Here is a 25,374-nt window from a genome sequence, read left to right on the forward strand (position 1 = left end):
TTGCCTCCAATGCGTTGTCCTGTCGTGTTGCGGTCGGGTTAGCCGACTCTATGGTGCCTGCAGTTTAGGTGACTCCTATGTGGGCTGCGGGATCTGGCAATGAAGGCTGGTTCCATAGTGCCAATAGGACAAGCACCCCCTGTAGGACTGTGGGTTTTGGTAACTGCGGCCGGCTCGCGGCCTTGAACTTTTTTTTACATGGGTACCTTCTGCTACCCATCCGGGTTCCAGTACCGTCAGCTGGTTCTCGGCAGTGCCTTTGGATTAGGTGCCTCCTTCTCGGTATCCAAGTTCCACCAACGTCTGCTGGTCCTTGGTAGTGCTTTCTGGCACAGGTACCTCCTGCTTAGTAACCGAGTTCCAGTACCGTCAGCTGGTCTTCGGCAGTTCCATTGGCTCTTGTACCTTCTGCTACCCATCCGGGTTCCAGTACCGTCAGCTGGTCCTCGGTAGTTCCTCAGCTTTCTTGTACCTTCTGCTACATTTCCAAGTTCAAGCTTTTTGAAATGGTTCTTGGTAATCACTCTGGATCTCCCTGACGAGGACCCTGAAGACGAGGACCCTGAAGACCAACCCTAAGAAGACGAGGACCCCGAAGACGACGACCCTGAAGACGAGGACCCTGAAGACCACCCCGAAGAAGACGAGGATCCTGAAGACCACCCCGAAGAAGACGAGGACCCTGAAGACCACCCCGAATAAGACGAGGACCCTGAAGACCACCCCGAAGAAGACGAGGACCCCGAAGACGAGGACCCAGAAGACCAACCCGAAGAAGACGAGGACCCCGAAGACGAGGACCCCCGAAGATGACGACCCTGAAGACCACCCCGAAGAAGACCAAGAAGATGACCCTGAAGAAGTTGACCAAGAGGACAAAGAAGAGAAGACAAGCACCAAGATACAGAAGAACAAGAGACAGAAAACCAAGAAGCAGAAACACAAGAAGCTGCAGAACAAAAAGCGGAAGAACATTAAGCATAAGACTAAAAATCAGAGCAAAAGATAATATCTAAATTATAAGCAGAAGATGACTAAGCAGTGTATGGGGGTGAGTCCGTTCCTCCTCGTGGTGCCCCTGGAAAAGACCTGCTGCTGCAGGCCAAACTGAACGCGGACAAATCCTGTTGTAAATCTTTTGTGACGGGCAGAACGAAAGGTGTAATGTCCAACCTTTTATAGATAACAACTACAGGAATGCCTGTCACAAATAAGAATATGATGAAGAAGAAGAATATGAAGAAGATGAAGAAGTAGAATATGAAGAATGAAAAAAAAAGAATAATACGAAGAAGGTGAAGAAGAAGAAGATGAAGAAGGTGAAGAAGAAGTGGATGAAAAAGATGCTGAGGATGATGAAGGAGAAAGTGTGGGAGAAGTAAAAAAGAAGGTGAAGAGCATGGAAGTAGTGAAACATAAATATCTGACAAAATATAAAAATACTTAACATAGTCAATATTTCCGTAACTCAGAACGTCTTAAAAAAATATTAATTCCTGCTATTCCATTTGATTGGGCTAAACCTCTATGCCTTTATTGTCTCCCCCACCTCCCCCAATACATTCTACACTATTCTTAGTTGTTTTCCTTCATGTAGAATTAACCTACAAGGAAAGAAAGGGTTTATTTTCATTCCGATATTTCTGTCCCATTGACTTGCATTGGTTTCCGGTATCGGAATCGGCGATATCCGATACCTTTTCGGTATCGGTCCGATCCAATCCGATCTGATATTTCCCGATATCGGAAGGTATCGCTCAACACTAGTCATGTGTCAATTGAGCAGATAGTTGCAGTTGCATAACCCATGATTGTAGGTGTCCAAGTTATCGTGTAGTCCAGGTCTTATGTTCTTCACCCTTAAAGTGTATGTCCAACCACTGTGGTCATTTAAGGAAATCTGTCTGCAGGATTTAATACCCCAAACTATTTATATGCACATGTAGCTCTTGCAAGGACGAATCCAATCATACCTTTAACTAGTCGCTCTGTTTCTCCATTACCAAGAAAATGATGTTTGAATCAATATGCAAACAAGGCTGAAGTGCTTTGGGCTCATGGAAGCATTTCCCGAGCGTCTATCTCTTCGGCTCTATTTCCCCCCTGCACCGCCTCCTCCTGCTTCTTTTGGTTGAAGTCACACAGCAAAGGAGCTGGGAGGAGAATAGAGCTAGAGACATAGAGGCTTGAGAAGTGCTTCCTTGTATTCAAAGCACTTCAGCCTCATTTGCATATTGATTCAAACACCGATTTCTCGGTAATAGATGAACAGACTGACTAGCTAAAGGTATGGCTGGACCCATTTCTGGAAGAGCTACACGTGCATATAAATAGTTTGGGAATGAAATCCAGCTGACAGGTTCCCTTTAAAAAAGTCTTAAATTAGGACACGTGGCCCTTTGCCCATTTTCGGTTATGTTTTCTTGTCTCAAGTGACCCAATTTTTCATTTTCATTTGCACATGATGGAATTATTTATTTTATAATGTTTTTTTTTCTGCTGCATTTCCTAGGATATTGCAGATTTCTATCGTACACCGTCGCCGTAATCTCAAAACAAAATGAATTTTATTTTTTGAAAATGAACTTTTGGCACCTAAAAACTCCGCGTAAAACTTTAATTAGATTTCTGCTTCTCTTTTGTGACTCATTTAACATCATTTTGTTTCACTCAGCATAATGAAAGAGCAATGCTTCCCGCAGCTGAAGAAAGCCTGGCAGGCTTCAGATTAGATAGCCGCCAAAAATCCTTAGATATGGTCCATAAAAGAATATTCAGTCAATGGGTGGAACATGTAGCCAGAATATCAACAAGAAATACAGAATTCTATACTGCAAAAACACTAGCAGTCATATACTGAACATGGGACAGAATACTGGTATATAGAGCTGGTCACCAGGACACCTCTTCCTCTTATTAGGGCATGCAACAAGAACCTATCAAATTTAAAGGGGTATTTCAGTCCTCAAAAATGTTCACCTATCCATGGGTAATTGATTATTTTTAGATGGACTTGGATCCCACCACAAGGACCCCCATGGATCACCAGAACTCTTAACTCTTGAGAACCAGGGTAAAACTGACAATAGGTGGGGACCTCAGAGGTGTGTCCCAAACTGATCTAATTATTATATTCTATCCAGTGGATAGGTGTTGATTTTTGTATTCTTGAACACCCCTTTAAAAAACTAAACCCAGCTAAATTCACTACATGTGCAAGCCACATGGATGAAAAAGTAGCAGTCATTAGTGTTGAGCCACCCCCGTAGTGTTCGAGTTCGGTTCGGTTCGTCGAACACCCGTGTGTTCGCCGAACTGTTCGTCGAACTGTTCGTCGAACACCTTCGAACACCGTTAAAACCAATGGCAGGCAAACAAAAACACATAGAAACACATAGAAAACACCTTCAAAGGTGTCCAAAACCTGACAAACTGCTCAGAAGACATAACTAACACATGGAAAAGTGACAAGTACATATAGTCATGCGAAAATAAAAGAGGTGGAGGAGTAAAAGGAGGGGGAGACACAGATATAGGCATGTCATGCCCTTCTAAAATCCAAAAAGTGAGAAGCCGACACGGCCAGTCCGCTCCTGCCCGTGCCACCTCCGTGTCGCCGGGTTTGTGCCAGAGCCGCGGTGAACCCTGACGGCCAGCCCCCCTCTCCCAATACTGGTGCCTGTCCGCTGGTGGGTCGAGCGAGCCCCCCTGTGGTGGAGGCAGCTCTAAGCTTTTTAATTTAAATTGTCTCTCTAATTTGAATGAATACACTTTAAATCCATTTACAAGGATCTATTGGAGGGCAAGTCTCATGCCAGCAGCCGCGGTAATTCCAGCTCCAGTAGCGTCCACTAAAGCTGCTGCAGTTAAAAAGCTTTTATAAGGATCGAGCTCGGTTGTCCACTGCAAGGCATCCTACTGCCAGTCCCAGCCCCTATGCCTTGGGGTGCCTCCTGATGCTCTTCACTAAGTATCCCATGGTCCCGAAGCATTTCCTTTGAAAAAATTAAGTGTCTAAACTACAGGTGGTGCAGCTTGCTTAACAGCCGGGATAATCCGCTGACTAGCAGACACTGCTACTAGGCACAAAGTATTTCCTGGGCTAGATGCAGTTAAAAATTTGTAATTAGATACTCTCGTTGGATGCTGAGAAAGCATTCCATAGAGTCTCCTGGCACGCCATATATGATTCTCTTAAAAAGCTTGGGGTAGGGGTCTAGGGGACCCTTTTATAGCCAAAATCACGGCCCTGTATCGCAATACGTCACCTAGGCTGAAGATAAATGGAACTGTAGCACCCTGAGGGCTCGGTTGCTACAGACGTATTGCACCTCACCCAGAGGTGTGATATCTCACTCTCAGGTAAGGATGGAGTGTGGATCAGGACCCGACACCTGCATGCATTACACCACATTGCCGTGGGGCAGGGCGACCAATATGCCCCTGAGATGGGCACGACAGTCCCTGTCCCTGGCTGGAGTGGGGGGAGGGAACACTGAGGAAGGGGAACCCTGTAGTGCAGGAGCAGGGAGGAAGCAGTTCCTGGGTGCATTGAGAAGGGAGTATAAAAGGTGGGCACCATCTTAGTTCAGTGCAGAGAAGTCTGAGCAGAAGTGGCAGGGAGCAGGGGCTCTGCATGAGCTCTGCTCCGGAGGCGGGCCTAGTAACAGAGGCCCAGGCCTGGAAGAGGGAGAAGGAAGGAAGAGGAGCGGAGAAGGCTCCAGGAACGAGGAATGAAGGGATCCCTGGGGTGCGGACGGGCGAGTCGCCACCGCACGCCCGAATCCACCTGCGTGGAGGGGTCAGGCCAAAGGGGGAGACCGGTCCCCGAACTAGTGGAGGCAGGAAACGACCCTCAGCTAGAAACCGGAGGCTCTGACATTTTATGTGGCGCAGCCCCTCGCTACACCCGCTAGGAAGGCACCACATAGGGTCAGGGAAACTGGCGCCAAGTTTACCAAGAGGAGGCCCGAGGCAGCCGGACAGAAGTGTTGGTAAGAAAGGCCAGACAAAGGACACACAAAGGGGGTCCTGTGAAGTGCTCCAAAGTTATCTGGGAGTTGTCTGAGCCCCTCACCTGGTGAGCACAGTACGACGTGGGCAGCCGTTACCTGCAGACGTGGTCTGGATAATAAGAACTGTGAGTAAAGGCCCTGAACTGCATCACTGACTCCGTGTCGTTACTGCTGCTGCCCTGCACCATCACCCCCATCCTCCGCATACACTGCCCTGAGGCTATACTCCTCCCGTGGGGAGTTATGCTACGCTCTGCTGCACCCACAACACCAGCCTCAGCGGTCTGCCCTGTAGCGGCGGTTCACTCTGACCGCAATCCACGGGTGGCGTAGTCGGACATTTAAACATCAAAACCACATAAATAGTTCCGCCACTGGTTTGACCGCCCTGAGCCACGGAACCGGGTCGCCGCCACGAAGACTACAACCACCAGCATCCACCAAAAAGGGTCCGGCTCCGGGTGTCCCAAGGCCCAGGGGGTGCGTCAGAACATTTTCATCACCTTTCACAATCACCAATGGGACAAGGCAGTGATGTCCTCTGTCCCCTCTCTTATACATCCTAGTGACGGAGCACCTGCTCTCATCAATTCGCCATAACCCCAATATTAGGTGGATTGAGGTGGGAGGCACCGAGTACAAGTGCTCTCTATTTGCTGATGATGTCCTAGTATATATCACTCAATCACATATATCCATCCATGCTGTTATGGCTGAAATAGATCACTTTGTTACATGGTCAAATTTTAAAATCAATGCAGCGAAGTCTGAGGCCCTCGATGTCTCCCTCCCCAAATCCATATAGGATTCCATCCAGTCCAACTTTCCCTTTGCCTGGCCCTCACAGGGTATCAAATACTTAGGAATTCCTATTCATAGAGACCTCTCCCATCTATGTTATCTTAATTTTGGGCCCTTTATTGAACAACTCCATACAGACCACGGTTGGCAAGTTAGAACTGTAAGATTCACTACGTGAACCACTGGTGTTTTGTGGAAAAGCACATGTACACCGCGTTCCAAATTATTATGCAAAAAGTGTTTAGGAGTGATAAGGGAAGAATTTGTTTGTTTGTCAGTTAAACTCATTGATGGTGATGTGTGTCAGGGCTCTTTATATCACTGTAAGCAATTGCAGACACCTGTGCTAATTAGTTTGGCAGGTGTGTCCAATGAAAGGCAAGACTACTTAAGAAGGCTCTCTCACATTATTAAGCAGCCTACATTTTCTGCCAAAATGGGAAAGAAAAAGGATGTGTCGGCTGCTGAGAAGCAACAAATTGTGGAGTGTTTAGGTCAAGGCATGACTACAATCAACATTGTGCGATGATCAGGATGAAGTGTCTTGGCAATCAAGAAGTATGTAGCTGATTCACAGTACACACGTGTGCGTGGTGATAAGGGCAAATTGAGGACTCTTTCCTACAGGCAATTACGTCAGGTTGAAAGAGCAGCGGCAAAAAAGCCTTGTCATAGCAGCAGACAAGTTTTTGAAGCTGCTTGTGCCTCCAACGTCCCCCGAACAACAAGATGCAGGGTCCTTCAGAGGTTTGCAGCTGTGCATGCGCCATCCTGTCGACCTCCTCTATCCACTTCACACAAGCAGAAACGGCTCCAGTGGGCCAAACATTACATGAAGACTGATTTCAAAACTGTTTTGTTCACGGATGAGTGCCGTGCAGCGCTCGATGGTCCAGATGGATGGAGTGGAGGATGGCTGGTTGATGGACACCCCACGCAAACACGGCTACAGCGCCAACAAGGAGGAGGTGGAGCTAATGCTTATAATTTCAAAAATGACCATTTTTTTGGTCTTTATTAAAATGAAAAGGTTGATCGAAAAGTTTGGGGGATCTAAGAGTGTGGCAACCCAGTAGTCATGATTACTTCGAATTCTGACAATATGAGGGTCATGCTGCAGGTAGTGCAGCAAGAAGGCACTTATGTGCCTTGCGCATCTCGGAGCCCCAAAATTATTTTCCGGGCTAGATGCAGCTAAAAATTATTTTTAATTTTAAATCTGGTGAAGCTTTAGTATAGATGGCCTAATAGGATCAGTGCTGCACACTGCTACAAAGCCCAAATTATTTTCCAGTCAAGATACAGATAAACATGATTAGTAATTTGAAAGCTTAAAACGGTTGGTAGGGTGATTTTAACCAATCATCAAGCTTTTACTCTCCCCAGGATGACACAGGGGTAGAAAAGTCGTTTCGGATCCATGATTTGTTCATCTTTATGAACGTGAGTCTGTCTACATTATCAGTGGAGAGCCGCGTGCGCTTATCTGTCAGCACACCACCAACAGCGCTGAACACACGTTCAGACAGAACGCTGGCTGCGGGGCATGACAAGATCTCCAAGGCGTAAGTGGCTAGCTCCGGCCATTTATCCAGATTGGAAGCCCAAAAAGAGCAAGGGTCCAGTGACACAGTCGTGGCTTCAATGTTTACTTGGAGATACTCCTGTACCATCGTCTCTAGGCGTTGACTATGTGTCAGACTTCTTGTCTCCTGTGGCCTTGCAAAGGATGGGCTAAAAAAGTGGTGAAATGATTCCGCAAAATTGATGTTACCAGCAGATACTGTGGTTCTGTTACGGTTTGAGTGCTGAACACTTGACGGTCCCACGGTTGGCAAGTTGGAACTGTGAGATTCACTACGTGCACCACTGGTATTTTGTGGAAAAGCACATGTAAGATTCTGCAACAGTCTCTGCTGATACTCCTGCATGCGTGCATCCCTTTCTATGGCAGGAATAATTTCTGCAAATTTACTTTTGTACCGGGGATCTAACAGTGTGGCAACCCAGTAGTCAGGATTATTTCTAATTCTCACAATTCGAGGGTCATGTTGCAGGTAGTGCAGCAAGAAGGCACTCATGTGTGTTGCGCATCCAGGAGCACCAAGTCCCTGTTGTGTTGGTGGCGAGGTAACAATCATGCTTCCTTCCTCTGTCCTCTCCCCCCAACCTCGCACAACAGAAATGTGATCAAGGTCTCCCTCATCTGATGAGTCTTCCATCAGTTCGTCCTCCACTTCTTCCTGGGCTCCTGCACCTTCCTCACTAGTTTGGCTGCTACCATGCGCCCTGGTAAAACCATCTCCCCCACCCTCACATGCCTGCCGCCTTGGTGCTGCCGACCGTCTGGACCTTGCAGATGTTAGCCCTTCCGCATACAACTCCTCCTCCTCTACTTCCTCCACCTCCTCTTGTGCCACCACCTGACTCCGAATTCTGTTTAACATGTGCTCCAGCATGTAAATCACCGGAATAGTCATGCTGATAATGGCATCGTCAGCACTAAACATCTTCGTCGCCATTTCAAAACTGTGCAGAAGGGTGCATAGGTCCCTGATCTGAGACCACTCCTCCAGCGTGATTTGCCCCACCTCTGAATCTCGTTGGCCCAGGCTATACGTCAGAACGTATTGCACCAGGGCTTGTCGGTGCTGCCACAGTCGCTGCAACATGTGCAGAGTTGAATTCCACCGGGTAGGCACATCGCATTTTAGCCGGTGAAGTGGCAGGCCCAACGACTTCTGTAGAGATGTAAGTCGCTGAGCTGCGGGATGCGAACGGCGGAAGAGAGCACACAGCGACCGTGCCCTCTGCAGAAGGCCATCTAGTCTGGGATAGTGGGCTAAAAATTGCTGGACAACCAGGTTCAACACGTGAGCCATACAAGGCACGTGTGTGACATTGCCCCGGCGAAGGGCCGCACCCAGGTTTGCAGCATTGTTGCACACGGCCTTCCCTGGTTTCAGGTCCAGTGCAGACAACCATTCATGAAATTGGTTCTCCAGAGCTGACCACAACTCCTCAGCTGTGTGACTCACATTTCCCAGACATTTCAATGTAAAAACCGCCTGATGACGTTGAGCCCTACTGCCAGCATAGTAAGGAGGTGTGCAGGATCCCTTCTGCGCAGTTAGAAAGCTTGTGGCATGACCAGACAGGCTTTGGGTGCAGGTGGAAGACCGAGAGGAGGTTGAGGAGGCAGAAGCAGTGGAGGAACTTAGACATAAAGAGGATTGACGCACAACTCGTGGGGACGGCAAGACTTGGACAGCAGCCCCTTGTCCTGCTGTCACCATAGTTACCCAGTGCCCAGTCAGCGACATGTAACGCCCCTGTCCATGCCTACTCGTCCAAGTGTCTGTGGTGAAATGCACCCTGTCACACACAGAGTTTCTCAAAGAAGCGGTGATGTTATGTGCGACATGCTGGTGGAGCGCAGGCACACCTTTCTTTGAGAAGTAGTGCCGACTGGGCATCTGGTACTGGGGCACTGCGACGGACATAAGGTCTCGAAAATCCTCTGTGTCCACCAGGCGGAAAGGCAGCATTTCTGTAGCCAAGAGCTTGCAGATGGTGAAATTCAACCTCTTAGCTTTCTCATGGCTAGGAGGAAATGGTCTTTTACTTGTCCACATCTGAGGGACCGAGGGCTGGCTATTGTGCTTAGACGGGGTTGATAAGGGTGTCCCCGGCAAACTGCCGGTCTGTGAGGAAGATGCAGGCGGACATGTTAGGTTGCCTTGATCCAAAGGTGGTGCTATCGATGTCGGACAGCGCTCAACACCAGCTGGTGTTACCACCTCCAAAGAAAATGATGACCTGCCAATCACGCTGGCTGTTGCGGGTAAAGAGGTGGCAGGTCTGCGCCCCAAAACAGGTGTGACTGCTGTCCCCCCAGTCACAGAGGATGAAGAGGCCGCGGATGCACAAGATATGGTAGACGGTGGTTGGCCCGGCCGGCTAGGCCGCATTGTAGCACACTGAGCTTCCCACTGCAACTTATGCTTCATGTCCATGTGCCGGTTCATACATGAAGTACTCAAACTATGTATTTTTTGGCCTCTACTTAGCTTTTGCTGACAAATGTTACAGATAACACGAGTTGGGTCATCTTTATCGATCTGAAAAAATGCCCAGGCTATGCAAGGCTTAGCACCCATGCGACCTGAAGAGCCACCACGACTTGTGGTGAGAGGCAGAGTTGTGTTTGAGGATGCAGTTGTTGACGTGCTTCCAGTACTACGTCTCTGTCCAGGAAGGCGCAACCTGACCTCGTCGTCACTAGCATCTTCCTCCACCTCCTCTGCTGACCTTATCTCTTGGCTGACTGTGAGTTGACAGTAAGTGGAATCTCCGACCTCATCATCATCACCCTGTGCGTTATCACACCCGTCGTCCTCAGAGCCAACCTGTTCCTGCCCTGACAAAAAACTAAAGTTGTCGCTCCAATCAGGTATTTGAGTCTCATCATCGTCTTCCTCATTGTCTCCACCAACAGGAGTTACAGTTTGGGAATGAGGGTCTACATTATGGTCAGAACCTTCTGCGTCTGGTCCTGGATCCGACTCATAAAGATTCTGGGCATCAGTGCAGATCATTTCCTCGTCTGGATTCACAGAAGCGCTGGAGTCGACCTCTGATTCCCAGGCTATAGTATGAGTAAACAGCTCTGCAGACTCAACCATCTGTTCTACCTCATACTCAGACGGGCAGCTGGAGATTTGGGAGCTGTGAGGAAGCAAGTGCGATTTGGGTGACACCTTTGAGGACTGGAGTATTTGTGATGTTGAAGTTGATGTGGAGGAGAGCCCACTTAAAGGAGCACTTGATATCCGTTGAAGCACCTGCTGTTTATGTGCCTCATCTGGAATTTGTAGCGATTGGCGTGGCCGTAAGAAAGGGATCTTATCACATTGTCGGCTAAAAGAAGTAGACATTTTAGTTTGGCTGGAAGATGGTCTTTCTTCTGCAGATGTTACTGTTGCTTTAACACCTACCCCACGGACACAACCTTTTTTCCCCTTCCCAACACGCCTATTCCCCTTTCCACCAGCAGCAGGCCTTTTTCCACTCATTTTGGTGGTTAACTAATTCACAACTCTGGAGTTGTTTGCACAAAAAAACAATGGATGGTAACCGAGCAGAGCTGAGTGGCCAAACTGTGGTATTAGGCCAAAACTATTGGCTGGGTTAGATGCAGAAAAAAATTATTTTGAATTTGCAACCTGATGGAGGTCAGTATAGATGGACTAATAGAACAAGTCCCACACACAGCTAGAAGCCCAATATTTTTTCAGAGGTAGATGCAGAAAAAAATATATTCAGTTTGCAACCTGATGGAGGTCAGTATAGATGGACTAATACAACAAGTCCCACACACAGCTAGAAGCCCAAATATTTTTTCAGAGGTACTGTAGATGCAGATAAAAATTAGTTTTAATTTGCAACCTGATGGAGGTCAGTATAGATGGACTAATAGAATGATGCTATGCCCAAAAGATTTTACTTCACTAGGTGCAGTAAAAAAATTGGTATTCTATACACAGGTGGTATATCTTGCAACACAGATAGGCTACTCCACTGACTAACACACTCTGCAATAGGCCAAAAAGGATTAGCTTTGCTAGATTCAGCCAAATGCTGTGAAAAAAACTTGCACAGCACTGGCACAGACCTGCCTGGCAAAAACTGATAGGAACTGATGTAACCTAGTCCTGAAAAGGACTCCAATTACAATTAGTCTTTACTCCCACAATCTATCTATTTAAGAGCACAGACCTCCCTGATAAAAGTCGTAGGAAATGCTGTAACCTAGTCCTTAAAAGACTGCAATCACAACTATTCCCTACTCCCAAGCTATCTGTATATTTGTGCGAAAATTGGCTTGAAATTAACAAGGTATAGCGCACACAGCAACAGCGGTGCCGTCTAACACGCAGCTGCAGCAGTGAGAAAATGGTGGCGACGGGGAAAATGGCTTGGTCTTATAGGGCAAGGACATGTGACATACACTGCCAATGACACATGCCCTTGCTTGTGTGAAAAAAAGCACTTCGCTCCGTGTGTGCGCTGCTGATAGGCTGACAGATTGCACCTCCCCACTGTAAATGCGGGAAAGAGAAAAAAAAATGGAGATCTTCATTGTTCCTGCAGAGATCCATCCCCTGCCCCTCCCCCCACCCCGCTGTACACTCAAACTGCGTATTAACATTAATTTTCATCATTACTGAGAAAAAATCCAGTTATGATTTTGGTGCACGAACAGTTATCGAACATAACCTCGAACAGCCGAATTTTTCTCAAATTGTTCGTGTTCGCCGAACGGCTCGAACACCGCCCAAAACAGCTCGAATTTGAGACTGGCGAACAGTTCGAGTAGAACAACGCTCATCTCTAGCAGTCATATCCGGGCACTCTTCTCACAGGGCGCCCAAAGACCCATGTGTCACATAGTAAGGCAATAGTGCTATAAAGGTCACAGGGTAGGTGACGGGCTTTGTTACATATTTTATTTTAAATTTTAAGAGCTTCTAGGTATTGAACTGGGCTCCTGAAGTGCCAATCAGAGGGTGAGAAAAATTTAGCCCCACCCACGAGGGTCTTCCTGCTTTTAAGTATTAAAGCTTATTTGGAAGTGTGCCAAGATTCCCCAGTATAGAGGCAAATATGAAAAACTAAGTGTGACTACTTTAGAAGGCCATTTAATAGGTCCAATTTTCCTTCAAGTTCAACCTAACTGAAGAATCTGTTGCTATAAAAGGGCATGTCCTTGGTTCACTTTTAGTGTTGAGCGAGTATGTTCTGTCCGAGTATGCTCGGGCCGAGCACCGAGTATTTATAGCTGCTCGTTGATATGGTTGAATCGCTCCCGTGTGCATGATTTGCAACTGTTTGACAGTTTTACTACATGTGAGGAATGTGTAAGAAATAGACATTCCTCACATGTAATAAAACTGTCAAACAGTTGCAAATCATGCACACGGGAGCGATTCAACCATATCAACGAGCAGCTATAAATACTCGGAGCTCGGCCCGAGCATACTTGGCGAAAGGGTTAATAGAACATACTCGCTCAACACTAGTCACTTTCCCTTTAACCTCCTCTTGCTCACCAATTAAATAATCATTCTAATATCTATGTGTGATGTTAGTCACTGCTCACGAACAAGCTCTGAGGCTGGGTAGTCAAGATGTCCGGGGTCAGATACCAAAAGAACTCATCATAAACAAAAGGGGTAAGGCAAAGGTGTAGTCAGATCACAGTCTGAGGTCAGAATTCCAGGAAGGTAGCAGATCAAGAGAAAGGGGCTAGGCAAATGGATGGTCAGAGACAAGGTCCAAAATTATTCCGCAATAGATCAGAGGCAGAACATTGGAAAACAAGGAACACGTACACCACTGAGCAAAGCCTATAACTAGCAGTAATTAGAGGCAGACAGCCAGCTAAATAAACAAGAAATCACTCAGAACAGGAGACACCTGTAGGAAACCAAGCACGCCCCAAGCACTGATTGGGCAACTGGACTGTCACTCACAACACTGACATCTCAACATGCCCCAGCCTCAGATTGGACTGCACTCCTCTCGCCACACTGAGTGGAGGAATCGTGGAAGTACGTGTATTTTACTTTACCAATAGTTACATTAATTTAACCCCAACTGAAAAAAAAGTTGGGCCGTTGTGTAAAATATAAGAAAATTAGAATGTGCATGACATAAGGTTGGAACAGCGGCTAGACAAAACTTATTTATTGAGGCAGCTATTTTCTGTACATATTATTGCATACATTTCATGCGCCGTACGGTTGGTCAGGGTAGGCCACAGCTCTATGACGGGTTGTTGGTCAGTTCTTTAGAGCCGTGGGCTTTCTAATTGTTTTTATACTGTTTCTTGGTTTGGTGTTTTGTTCAAATAAAACATTTATTATTCTTAGGTGATCCCTGTTTTTGCATATTTCTTTTCTTTATCATTATGTCACATAGTATATAATAGTTGATCCCTGTATCATAGGGTGTGATGCCTGCTATTTTATTCTAATTGATATTGTTTGCTTGCACAGAAATAGTTCTGATTGACAGGTTGAGTAGTGCGACCTTCGCGAGTGCATGCACGGAGCTAAGCTCTCCTGGCTCTGGTGACCGAGACCTAAGAATTTCACTGCTGCTGATGCCGAAGATATGACGATGGCCGGACGAGTGGAGGTGAGGAGTGGAGGGGCCAAAGAGGCGAGCGGTGAAGCAAATATAAGAATTTTTTTTTTTAACTTTTATATTTTAAGTTTAATATGCTCTTGGGTCTTGTCAACATTTTGGAGATTGTTCTTGTGTTCCTGTATTAATTAAAATCTTCCTTTTCCAAGGTGGGGGAGGTAATAATTGATGCCCAGCCCTTTAACGATGAGGTAGGACACATTATAGTGAGCGGTGGCATCTATGAATGCCAAGAGCATCATAATATTCAACAGAGGCGGGAGGTTTCTGAATACTGCCCATTCTCCAAAGTCTACGATTGGGTAGTCTGATGGAATAGGAAAATATGGACCAGGTAATCGTTGGTCTTTACCCACAGACTTCTAAAACTGCAATTTAGGGCTTCATATTCTATTTAGAATCATAGAGATGGAGAGGACCTCCAGAGTCATCGTGTAGGATGCAGGATTCACTAAACCATCTCAGACACATGTCTGTCCAGCCTATGTTTGAAGACTTCCATTGATGGAGAACTCACCACCTCTCATGGCCGCCTTTTCCTCTGACCATTTTTTTTTTTTTTACTGTTTTTAACTGTAGATCCATAATGTGATTTGTAAAAGGGAAGATTCCAATGAATAGGATCCAAACTGGGTAGCAGGAAAACGGATTATGCTTGTCGCTGTTCAGAAATGTTGAAGAAGGGGACTTGATTCAATTTTTGAAATCTAAAGAGGCGTTATCCAGCTACGCGTTTCAGGTCCATACTGTTCCCCTCGTCAGATTTGCGAGCCAGCGTTAAGCCTGATGAAGATAACAGTCCTGAAAGTTTATTGAGTTGTTACCAAGCTATGACTTTCAGGTTCAAACTGTTTCATTTATTGGTCTGGGCAACTGGTGTTAATGGGGTTGTCCACTACTTGGACAACCCCTTCTTGATCTACCGTAAATATAAAATAAAAAAAGCCTATACACACCTCGCGTGCCGGCGCCGTTTCAGCGGTTTCAGCACCCGCGGACTCTCGTGCGGTTGTTGTGACTCCTGAACCCGGCCTCAATTAGTGATGGCATCACTGTCCCCGCCTTCAGACAAATTGAACATGAGGAAGAAGTCCAGGCTGCAGTTGATCTCTGACCTCCTCTTCATTGTTCAATTCGACAGGAGGTGGGGACAGTGACGCCAGAGCTGATTGGGCACCGTGGTCACATGTCACAACAACAAAACGGGAGCCCCGGAGAGAGAAAGAGGGCCGACATCATGGGAACTATGCCTACACGAGAGGTGAGTATAAGCTTTTTTATTTTATCAGGGCCAAGCGTGGGGTATGAGAAGGAGTTGTCCAAGTAGTGGACAACTTCTTTAATTATGATGAATTGAAGGAGCTGGAGAGGAAGAAAGCACAACAGGGACTTATCCAAATTACGTATTTCAGATATTAAAACAGGATATCCTAAATGGATGCAGTTGAGGTTTGCACATATCCTCTAAGAGCTTGCTGCAAATCCACGGGTCACTAGACCGTACTGCAAAATTGAGAGAAAGATGTTTTTGGAGTTTTTTTCCGCACTGCTGAGGATTGAGGAGGTCCAGTTCCAGGAAATATTGACAATGTGTTTTTTTATTCGACGCGTTTCGAAATATATTAAACTTCTTCTTCAGGAAAAGCCACATATTAAGCACATTGCTACAGAGGACAGCTTATAGCGGGATGAATTTCAAATAAAGGTCTCTTTGGCGTAATATAATTTGAAACGCGTCGAATAAAAGCCACATTTTCAATATTTCTTAGTACTGGATCTCTTCAATCCTCAGCAGCGCGGAAAATACTTGACAAACAAGTATGAATGGAATAGTCCTGTCCTGAAACGCGTAGTTTGATAATGTCTCTGATGCAGTGGGGTTTTTTTTTATCCGATGGTAAAGTAGTGCATGGCAAGAAGAAAGAATTTTATTTGGAAAGTGAAAAGAAAGGAAAGAGTGGGAAAAGAAAAAATGTCAGTAACAGCTGAATGCCCTTTATTCTGTCCTGACGTTCTGAACTTTACTTTCCTGCATCACTAAAGAAGAAAAGTCCAAAATAATTAGGAAGAAACTGGAGAAAATTGCGAGGACTAATTGAGTCTCTGAAATGACGATGCATTCACTCCACCGTCTTATTCCTGGATAATGAACACAAAGTGACTTTATGTAAATCTCTGCAACACATTCCCCATTGAGTCATTTCTCAAAATCAGTAAACCTTGAAGAACACTTAACAAGAAAAAAGATTTTTAGCTGTTTCACATCCATCAGATAAAATAAAAAATAAAAAAAATTAATTTAAACTGTTAAGGAAATTGTGTGTTGAGACTTCCTGTGGGGATGTAGTAAAGTTCTCATTCATCATATTAGTTTCTCGTGATATCGATTACTGGAAGCATTGTAGACTAAGGGAAGGAACGGCCAAGGTAAAATAATTCTTAGAGGAGTAGTAAACCTAAAAATAGGGGAGCGGTATAAAAAGTTACTATAGTAATTATAAACAGAAATGAACCAAGAAGAGAATGAGGCTTTGTTCTGTACATAAGACTTTTCAGCAGTCCCAATATTATCACAGGCAGAATTGTAATGACAGATAATACCTTCATATACAGTATATAACACAGGATCAACCATTTACAATAGGTGATGTCACAGCTCACCTCCTCTTCCTAATGTACAATGACTGATAACACCTCTATATACAATAGATAACACAGGATCAACCATCCACAATATGTGATGTCACAGCTCACCTCCTCCTTCTGGACAATGACTGATAACACCTCTATATATAGTAGATAACACGGAATCCACCATTCACAATAGGTGATATCACAGCTCACCTCCTCCTCCTTCTGGACAATGACTGATAACACCTCTATATATAGTAGATAACACGGAATCCACTACTCACAATACACACGTGGTCAAAATTGTTGGTACCCCTCGTTTAACGAAAGAAAAACCCACAATGGTCACAGAAATAACTTGAATTAAAAATCTATGGAACAAATGAAAGTCAGACATTGCTTTTCTGCTCTCACAAAATTAAACTCATGAAATAGGCCTGGACAGAAATGATGGTACCCCTGAAAATAATGTGACAAAAGGGACATGTTAAATCAAGTTGTGTCCACTAATTAGCATCACAGGTGTCTACAATCTTGTAATCAGTCAGTGGGGCTGTATATAGGGCTACAGATACTGACTGTGCTGTTTGGTGACATGGTGTGTACCACAGTCAACATGGACCAGAGGAAGCAAAGGAAAGAGTTGTCTCAGGAGATTAGAAAGAAAATTATAGACCAGCATGTTAAAGGTAAAGGTTATAAGACCATCTCCAAGCAGCTTGATGTTCCTGTGACTACAGTTGCGCATATTATTCAGAAATTTAAGATCCATGGGACTGTAGCCAACCTCCCTGGATGTGGCCACAGGAGCAAAATTGATGACAAATCAAAGAGACGGATAATACGAATGGTAACAAAAGAGCCCAGGTTAACTTCTACAGAGATTAAGGGTGAACTTCAAGCTCAAGGAACATCAGCGTCAGATCGCACCATCAGTCATTGTTTGATCCAAAGTGGACTTCATGGGAGATGACTAAGAAGAACACCATTGTTGAAAAAAAATCATAAAAAAGCCAGGCTGGAATTTGCCAAACTACATGTTGACAAGTCACTAAGCTTCTGGAAGAATGTCCTATGGACAGATGAGACACAAATGGAAGTTTTTGGGAAGGCACATCGGCTCTATGTTCACAGATGGAAAAATGAAGCATATCAAGAAAAGAACACTGTCCCTACTGTGAAATATGGTGGAGGCTCTGTTATGTTCTAGGGCTGCTTTGCTACATCTGGCACAAGGTGTCTTGAATCTGTGCAGGGTACAATGAAATCTCAAGACTATCAAGAGATTCTAGAGAGAAATGTGCGGCCCAGTGTCAGAAATCTTGGTCTCAGTCGCAGGTCATGGGTCTTGCAACAGGATAATGACCCAAAACACACAGCTGAAAACACCCAAGAATGGCTAAGAGGAAAACATTGGACTATTCTGAAGTGGCCTTCTATGAGCCCTGACCTAAATCCTATGGAGCATCTTTGGAAAGAGCTGAAACATGTCGTCTGGAAAAGGCAACCTTCAACCACGAGACAACTGGAGCAGTTTGCTCGTGAGGAGTGGGCCAAAATACCTGTCGAGAGGTGCAGAAGTCTCATTGACAGTTACAGGAATCGTTTGATTGCAGTGATTGCCTCAAAAGGTTGTTCAACAAAATAACAAAATATTAAGTTAGGAAGAACCATCATTTCTGTCCAGGCCTATTTCATAACTTTCATTTTTTTTTCAATTCTGTGGAATCAGGGTTGAAAAGCAATGTCTGACTTTCATTTGTTCATTTTCATAGATTATTATTACTTTTGTCAGATTCAAGTTATTTCTGTGACCATTGTGGGTTTATCTTTCATTAAACAAGGGGTACCGACAATTTTGACCACGTGTGTAGCTGATGTTACAGCTCATCACCTCCTCCTCCTGTACAATGACTGATAACTCCTCTATATACAGTAGAGAATACGAAATCCACCATTTACAATAATTGATATCACAGCTCACCTCCTCTTCCTCCATTCTAAATGAGCTTTGCCCAGATTAGAGCATTCTTAGATAATTCTGCTATGCAAACAAACAGGGTCCTTAACCAAAACCATCTAGGTAACCTTTCTTCACATGCAAACATGGCGTCATTGGAACAGTTTCGGTGTCATTGGGACAGTTTCGGTTTCATTGGGACAGTTTCGGTGCCATTGGGACAGTTTTTGATCCTTAGCACCCTCCTGGGAGAACATGCTTATAGTTCAAGAGAACAGTCACAGAAAAATTAAGCAAGAAGTACAAGGGAGAAGATGGGTCAGACGGCAGGTGGAGTCAGCAAACTTACCAGCATTGTTGTAATGCCATGTAAAACCATCTCCAGTCCCACCAGGGAACGCCCTGGACACTCCCAAACACAGCAGAGTCGCCAACTGTGGGTGGAGTTTGCACAATGCCCCTTTTTGGGATAAGACATTTCCATAATTATAGCTTCTGAAAAATCCGAACACTCCGAGCAAATCCAGAAGCCTTGAATACTACGAGCAGGTAAGTATAGTTTGGCAATTTAGGTGGCCCGAGGGGTACTGTATCTGGTTTAGGGACTACCTGGTTGGACATTTCTGTTGGGACATTGCGATCTATAGAAGCTTTGCATCTGACATTGTTCCGGGGGCCATTGTGGGTAGAACTTTGGGCATTTTCATCTTGCATTTTTCATTGGTCATTGCCACTAGTGATGAGGTCCTGTGTTTGGCACTGTGACATGTCTTATGTCTCACCCACAAATACTTGTCAGACGTGCACACAGTTTCTTTCCAGACTCCTTTACTAATTTCAGATACTCAATGGTCTACCTTGCCCGGCTTCAAAATCCTTCGAAATACTCCCCAGTTTGTTGATAAAAAAATACTCCCCCCGGCCCGATCCCCATCGTGCCCCGGAACAAGCATAAAATAACCAAAAAAATCCAAAATACCTAAAGGTTTAACCACCTGTTGAGTTTTGTGGACCATTCCAGTTTATTGAGAAATTTAGCAGTTTTTCTTGTGTGTCGAGAACATTACACGCACAGGTCAGAAGAAATCCTCTGCTGCTTCTGACGGCCAAGTGACTAAATACCATTTTAATGAAAGCCCCGGGGAGCAATTAAGGAGGAAAATGAATGTATTGTACTGAAGGCTAATTAGCCAAGTCTTCATGTCTTCTTCTTCTCTTTACTGGTGTCAGAAGAATAAATTATTCGGTGACTTTCCGCATATATCACACCTATTAATACTCCAGCCTGGATTTTTATCATAGCGCATTCATTTTTTTCCCTATCTCATGGGCACTGTGTTTTTTAATGCAGCTGGCGAATAAAGTCCTCCTGAGAGTGTTTGATCCGGGGGGCACTTAGCACACGTCTCTCCGTCAGCTGCCCGGCGTCTCTGTTCTTGCCCGGAATATAAGGAGCTGGATTATCTGTCATGAACATGAATTCCCGGCACGTAATTTATTTTAGAGAAGTTTTATAAGAGAAAAGACTCTCGGGGAGAATCAGAAGATTTAGTAGAGGATGGATGGAAGACCGAGACAACTTCCTCAAGTACCACAAAACTCAGCTTCGGCCTTACGCTGCTACTGTTTGTCAGTAGTATCACAAAGGCAAAAGTTATAAAAGAGAATTCCAGCCGAAGACCTTAGAATTTCAGCCGAAGACCTCAGAATTCCAGCCGAAGACCTCAGAATTCCAGCCGAAGACCTTAGAATTCCAGCCGAAGACCTCAGAATTCCAGCCGAAGACCTCAGAATTCCAGCCGAAGACCTTAGAATTCCAGCCGAAGACCTTAGAATTCCAGCCAAACACCTTAGAATTCCAGCCGAAGACCTCAGAATTCCAGCAAAGACCTCAGAATTCCAGCCGAAGACCTTAGAATTCCAGCCGAAGACCTTAGAATTCCAGTCGAAGACCTCAGAATTCCAGCCGAAGACCTCAGAATTCCAGCCGAAGACCTCAGAATTCCAGCCGAAGACCTTAGAATTCCAGCAGAGGACCCTAGAATTCCAGTCGAAGACCACTCCCGGAAGTAAGCTTTAGTGTTTGGAGTTCCGGGAGAAGCCCCCTAGCCCTTACTATGACCATTTTACAACACCAAAGTTTGGGTCCCCATCAACTTCTATGGAGTTTGGGTTCAAGTTTGGGTAGAGTTCTGGCACCAGAGCTGAACTTTGGTCAATAGTTCAGTCGAAAACAAAGAACCTAAACTTCCACAGGTCCGCTCACACCTACTATTAACACTATACATAGCTGATTTAAAGAGAGCCAGCCCCCTTTCGAACCTGAGAATGTCAACATGACGTAAGCCCAGCTCATGTCTGGGCTTACGTCCGTACCCCCCGCAAAACAGGGTTCGGGCATAGATTATAATGGTGCCGACAGAGCGAAACTGCGCTCACAGCTCACCTCCTCCTCCTGTACAATGACTGATAACACCTCTATATACAGTAGATAACATAGGATCCACCATTCACAATAGCTGATGGCACAGCTCACCTCCTCCTCCTCCTGTACAATGACTGATAACACCTCTATATACAGTAGATAACACAGGATCCACCATTCACAATAGGTGATGTCATAGTTCACCTCCTGATAACACCTCTATATACAGTAGATAACATAGGATCCACCATTCACAATAGCTGATGGCACAGCTCACCTCCTCCTCCTGTACAATGACTGATAACACTTCTATATACAGGAGATAACACAGGATCCACCATTCACAATAGGTGATGTCACAGCTCACCTCCTCCCCCTCCTGTATAATGACTGATAACACCTCTATATACAGTTGATAACAAAGGATTCACCATTCACAATAAGTGATGTCACAGCTCACCTCTTCCTCCTGTACTATGACTGATATCACCTCTATACACAGTAGATAACGCAGGATCCACCATTCACAATAAGTGATGTCACAGCTCACCTCTTCCTCCTGTACTATGACTGATATCACCTCTATATACAGTAGATAACGCAGGATCCACCATTCACAATAAGTGATGTCACAGCTCACCTCTTCCTCCTGTACTATGACTGATATCACCTCTTATACAGTAGATAACGCAGGATCCACCATTCACAATAACTGATGTCACAGCTCACCTCCTCCTCCTCCTGTACAATGACTGATAACACCTCTGTATACAGTAGATAACACAGGATCCACCATTCACAATAGGTGATATCACAGCTCACCTCCTCTTCCTCCTGTACAATGACTGATAACACCTCTGTATACAGTAGATAACACAGGATCCACCATTCACAATAGGTGATATCACAGCTCACCTCCTCTTCCTCCTGTACAATGACTGATAACACCTCTGTATACAGTAGATAACACAGGATCCACCATTCACAATAGGTGATATCACAGCTCACCTTCTCTTCCTCCTGTACTATGACTGATATCACCTCTATATATAGTAGATAACGCAGGATCCACCATTCACAATAGGTGATATCACAGCTCACCTCCTCTTCCTCCAGTACTATGACATGTTATAAGCTTTAACCCTAAGATTCACTCGTTATCAGCCATACTATACATCGGTAACAATGCCAACCACCAAGATTGCTGCTGTTTTATGATTGTAAATCAATGTACTTACCTTAGATCCAGGTTGTCCTTGGGGGCCAGGAAATCCACGTTCACCCTACAAAAAACAAACATTAAAATATTGAATATTTTTTTATTTTTTTAGATACTACGGTAGACAGGGAAGACACGATACTTGTCTTTCCTGCATTTTTCTAGAGAGATAGATTTTGTACAGAGTAGAGGGGAAAGTACTGTATCATTGTACGTTTTAATGTTTTTTACGCTTACCCTTTCACCATCCTTTCCTCGGCCTGGCAGTCCAGGCAAACCGGCTAAGCCACCATCTCCGGGCGGACCCGACGGGCCAAGCTTCCCTTCTCTGCCTGGTTCACCCTTAAAAAAAAATCACATTGAATATTCATCAATTAGAAATATATTATAAGGAAATTGAATTCTGATATTAACTGATTTAATGGTTTTTTTTTTAAAGGGGTTATCTGATTATAAAATAAAAAAATAATCAGCCATAATTAATAATTATTTGAGGGGTTTTACATTTAAGACCTTCATCCATTAATCAGTGATTAATGATTTCAATGGGAGATCTGCAATTCTTCATTTCTCCTGTGGAGGCAGTGCAGGGAAATTTAACGCTTTTAATGATTTCAATGGGAGATCTGCAATTCTTCATTTCTCCTGTGGAGGCAGTGCAGGGAAATTTAACGCTTTTAATGATTTCAATGGGAGATCTGCAATTCTTCACTTCTCCTGTGGAGGCAGTGCAGGGAAATTTAGCGCTTTTGTTACCCATAGACCACACCCAATCCCTAGTGGTCAAAGCAGAAGAACACTATGACTTGGGTAATTTTTTGAAAATAAAATGGGATTGACCAAGGTGGATGACGCCTTTAATTAGGAGCCATTTTGGTTGATTATGGGATGGATTTTTTTCATCCGCTATTACAATGACTTAATGTATAGACTATTTCAGCGGTTGACCTGTCAGGTAATGGAGCACAGGTGCAAAAACTCCCGAATGGGCTTCATTCCTTGCAAAATAAAATTAGATTTATTCACCTTTTCGCCCTTCTGTCCGTCTTTTCCTGGCAAACCGGCATCTCCTGGATTTCCCTTAAAAAAAATAAATAAATAAAATAAAAAAAAGTTAATTAGTAAAACTAGATTAGGTTACACTAATTAAATCATGGGATAAAAATGGACAAATTAATTTAAAAAATATTCTGCATTTATATGTTTTTTTTAAGCTCATTTAAATTCTATATCGGAGTTTATGCTCCAGTTACAACCAAAGCTGCCTCCAGAAAAGTCTGTTCATTGCACTTGGATATTGTCTACTGTCTACAGTCGTGTGACCAAACAGCACGACGCTTACTGGCTCCCACAATGCAACAGAAACATTTTGGATTGCAGCTTTGGTTGTGAATAGAGAAGAAAACGGGTCAAGTCAAAGCAATAGGCCTCTGTAAGAATATAAGTCATATATATACCACTTCTCTTATTCTAACACCCGCTTCATAGCATGAGCTCCGTTCCAGATCTGTCACATAACAGCCACGACGAGCCTCTAATGTATGTAACCATAACACGCTGATCACAGCTCACTGTATATGGGGCAGACTTTATTCTCCTATTAACTTCCGGTGTCGTAACTGCATCTTGAGTGATCATTGATCCAAGTAGGTTGAAGTCCTCCTATTAACTTCCGGTGCTGTAACTGCATCTTGAGTGATCATTGATCCAAGTAGGTTGAAGTCCTCCTATTAACTTCCGGTGTTGTAACTGCATCTTGAGTGATCATTAATCCAAGTAGGTTGAAGTCCTCCTATTAACTTCCGGTGTCGTAACTGCATCTTGAGTGATCATTGATCCAAGTAGGTTGAAGTCCTCCTATTAACTTCCGGTGCCGTAACTGCATCTTGAGTGATCATTGATCCAAGTAGGTTGAAGTCCTCCTATTAACTTCCGGTGCCGTAACTGCATCTTGAGTGATCATTGATCCAAGTAGGTTGAAGTCCTCCTATTAACTTCCGGTGTTGTAACTGCATCTTGAGTGATCATTGATCCAAGTAGGTTGAAGTCCTCCTATTAACTTCCGGTGTTGTAACTGCATCTTGAGTGATTATTGATCCAAGTAGGTTGAAGTCCTCCTTTTAACTTCCAGTGTCGTAACTGCATCTTGAGTGATCATTGATCCAAGTAGGTTGAAGTCCTCCTATTAACTTCCGGTGTCGTAACTACATCTTGAGTGATCATTGATCCAAGTAGGTTGAAGTCCTTTCCAACTTCCAGTTAATCGCCGTCCATTTCAAATGTGTCCCGGTCGCACCTGGCAGTCGTCAATATCTTTGTCTACTTTGTATTGAGTAGGAATCTCATGTTCTTCGAGCTTTCCATCTTCACGCTCCGTAATAAGTCCTTCATTCCATCTACACTTGTTGCTAGCAATGTTGTATCATCTGCGTATTTAAGATGGTCGATTCCTTCTTCTGTTTCAGCAAGTCCAGCCTTCCTGAAAAATATCTTCTGCGTATAAAATGAAGAGCTTGACTTTGAACCACATGCCGTGTCTCCTTGTTCCATTCAGACTGTTGCTTCTTGGTCGATGTAAAGGTTCCTAATTCGGCTGATCAGATGGTTCAACACACCCATATCCTTCAAGGTATTCCAAAGTTTCTGGTGATCAACACAGATGAAGATTTTACTGTAGTCGAGAAAGCAAACATAGATCTCCTGGTTGTATTCTTTGGTATTTTCCTTTATTCGTCTAATGTTAGTAATTACATCTCTTGTTCCTCTGCCTTTTTTGAATCCTGCTTGTTCCTCTAGCAGTTCTTTGTCAAAGAACTGCTGTAACTGTCTTTGTAGAATCTTCAGTAGTATTTTGATGGCCTGAGGTATGAGAGCAATAGTCCGATAGTTTCCACAATCGGTAGCATCTCCCTTCTTCGGAATAGGAATTAACATGGATCTTGTCCAGTCCTTGGGCCATTTACCAATTGTTCATATCTGTTGACACAGGCGAGTGATGACATCAACTGCTGCTTCAGAAGACTTCATTAGCTTCTATTGGAATATTGTCACATCCAGATGCTTGGTTTTTTGACCAACTTTATCACAGCAATGACTTTGTCTTTCAAACTGT

The 25,374-nt window shown here is 44.4% G+C and overlaps 1 protein-coding gene across 2 annotated transcripts in view; it reads right to left on the reverse strand.

The window, feature by feature from the left end:
• The window catches only part of COL22A1 (collagen type XXII alpha 1 chain), a 519,049-nt gene that overhangs the window by 131,218 nt on the left and 362,457 nt on the right, over positions 1–25,374 (reverse strand). For both annotated transcript variants that reach the window (XM_073679923.1, XM_073679924.1), the window contains 3 exons: positions 23,289–23,342; positions 22,500–22,604; positions 22,282–22,326 (listed from right to left, as the gene is read on the reverse strand). In XM_073679923.1, coding sequence (XP_073536024.1) covers positions 22,282–22,326; positions 22,500–22,604; positions 23,289–23,342 — 204 coding nt within the window. The remainder of the gene's footprint in view (positions 1–22,281; positions 22,327–22,499; positions 22,605–23,288; positions 23,343–25,374) is intronic.

Source organism: Phyllobates terribilis, unplaced genomic scaffold, assembly GCF_046119375.1.
Source record: "Phyllobates terribilis strain yellow unplaced genomic scaffold, ASM4611937v1 Scaffold_4__5_contigs__length_816908805, whole genome shotgun sequence".
NCBI classification, from domain to species: domain Eukaryota; kingdom Metazoa; phylum Chordata; class Amphibia; order Anura; family Dendrobatidae; genus Phyllobates; species Phyllobates terribilis.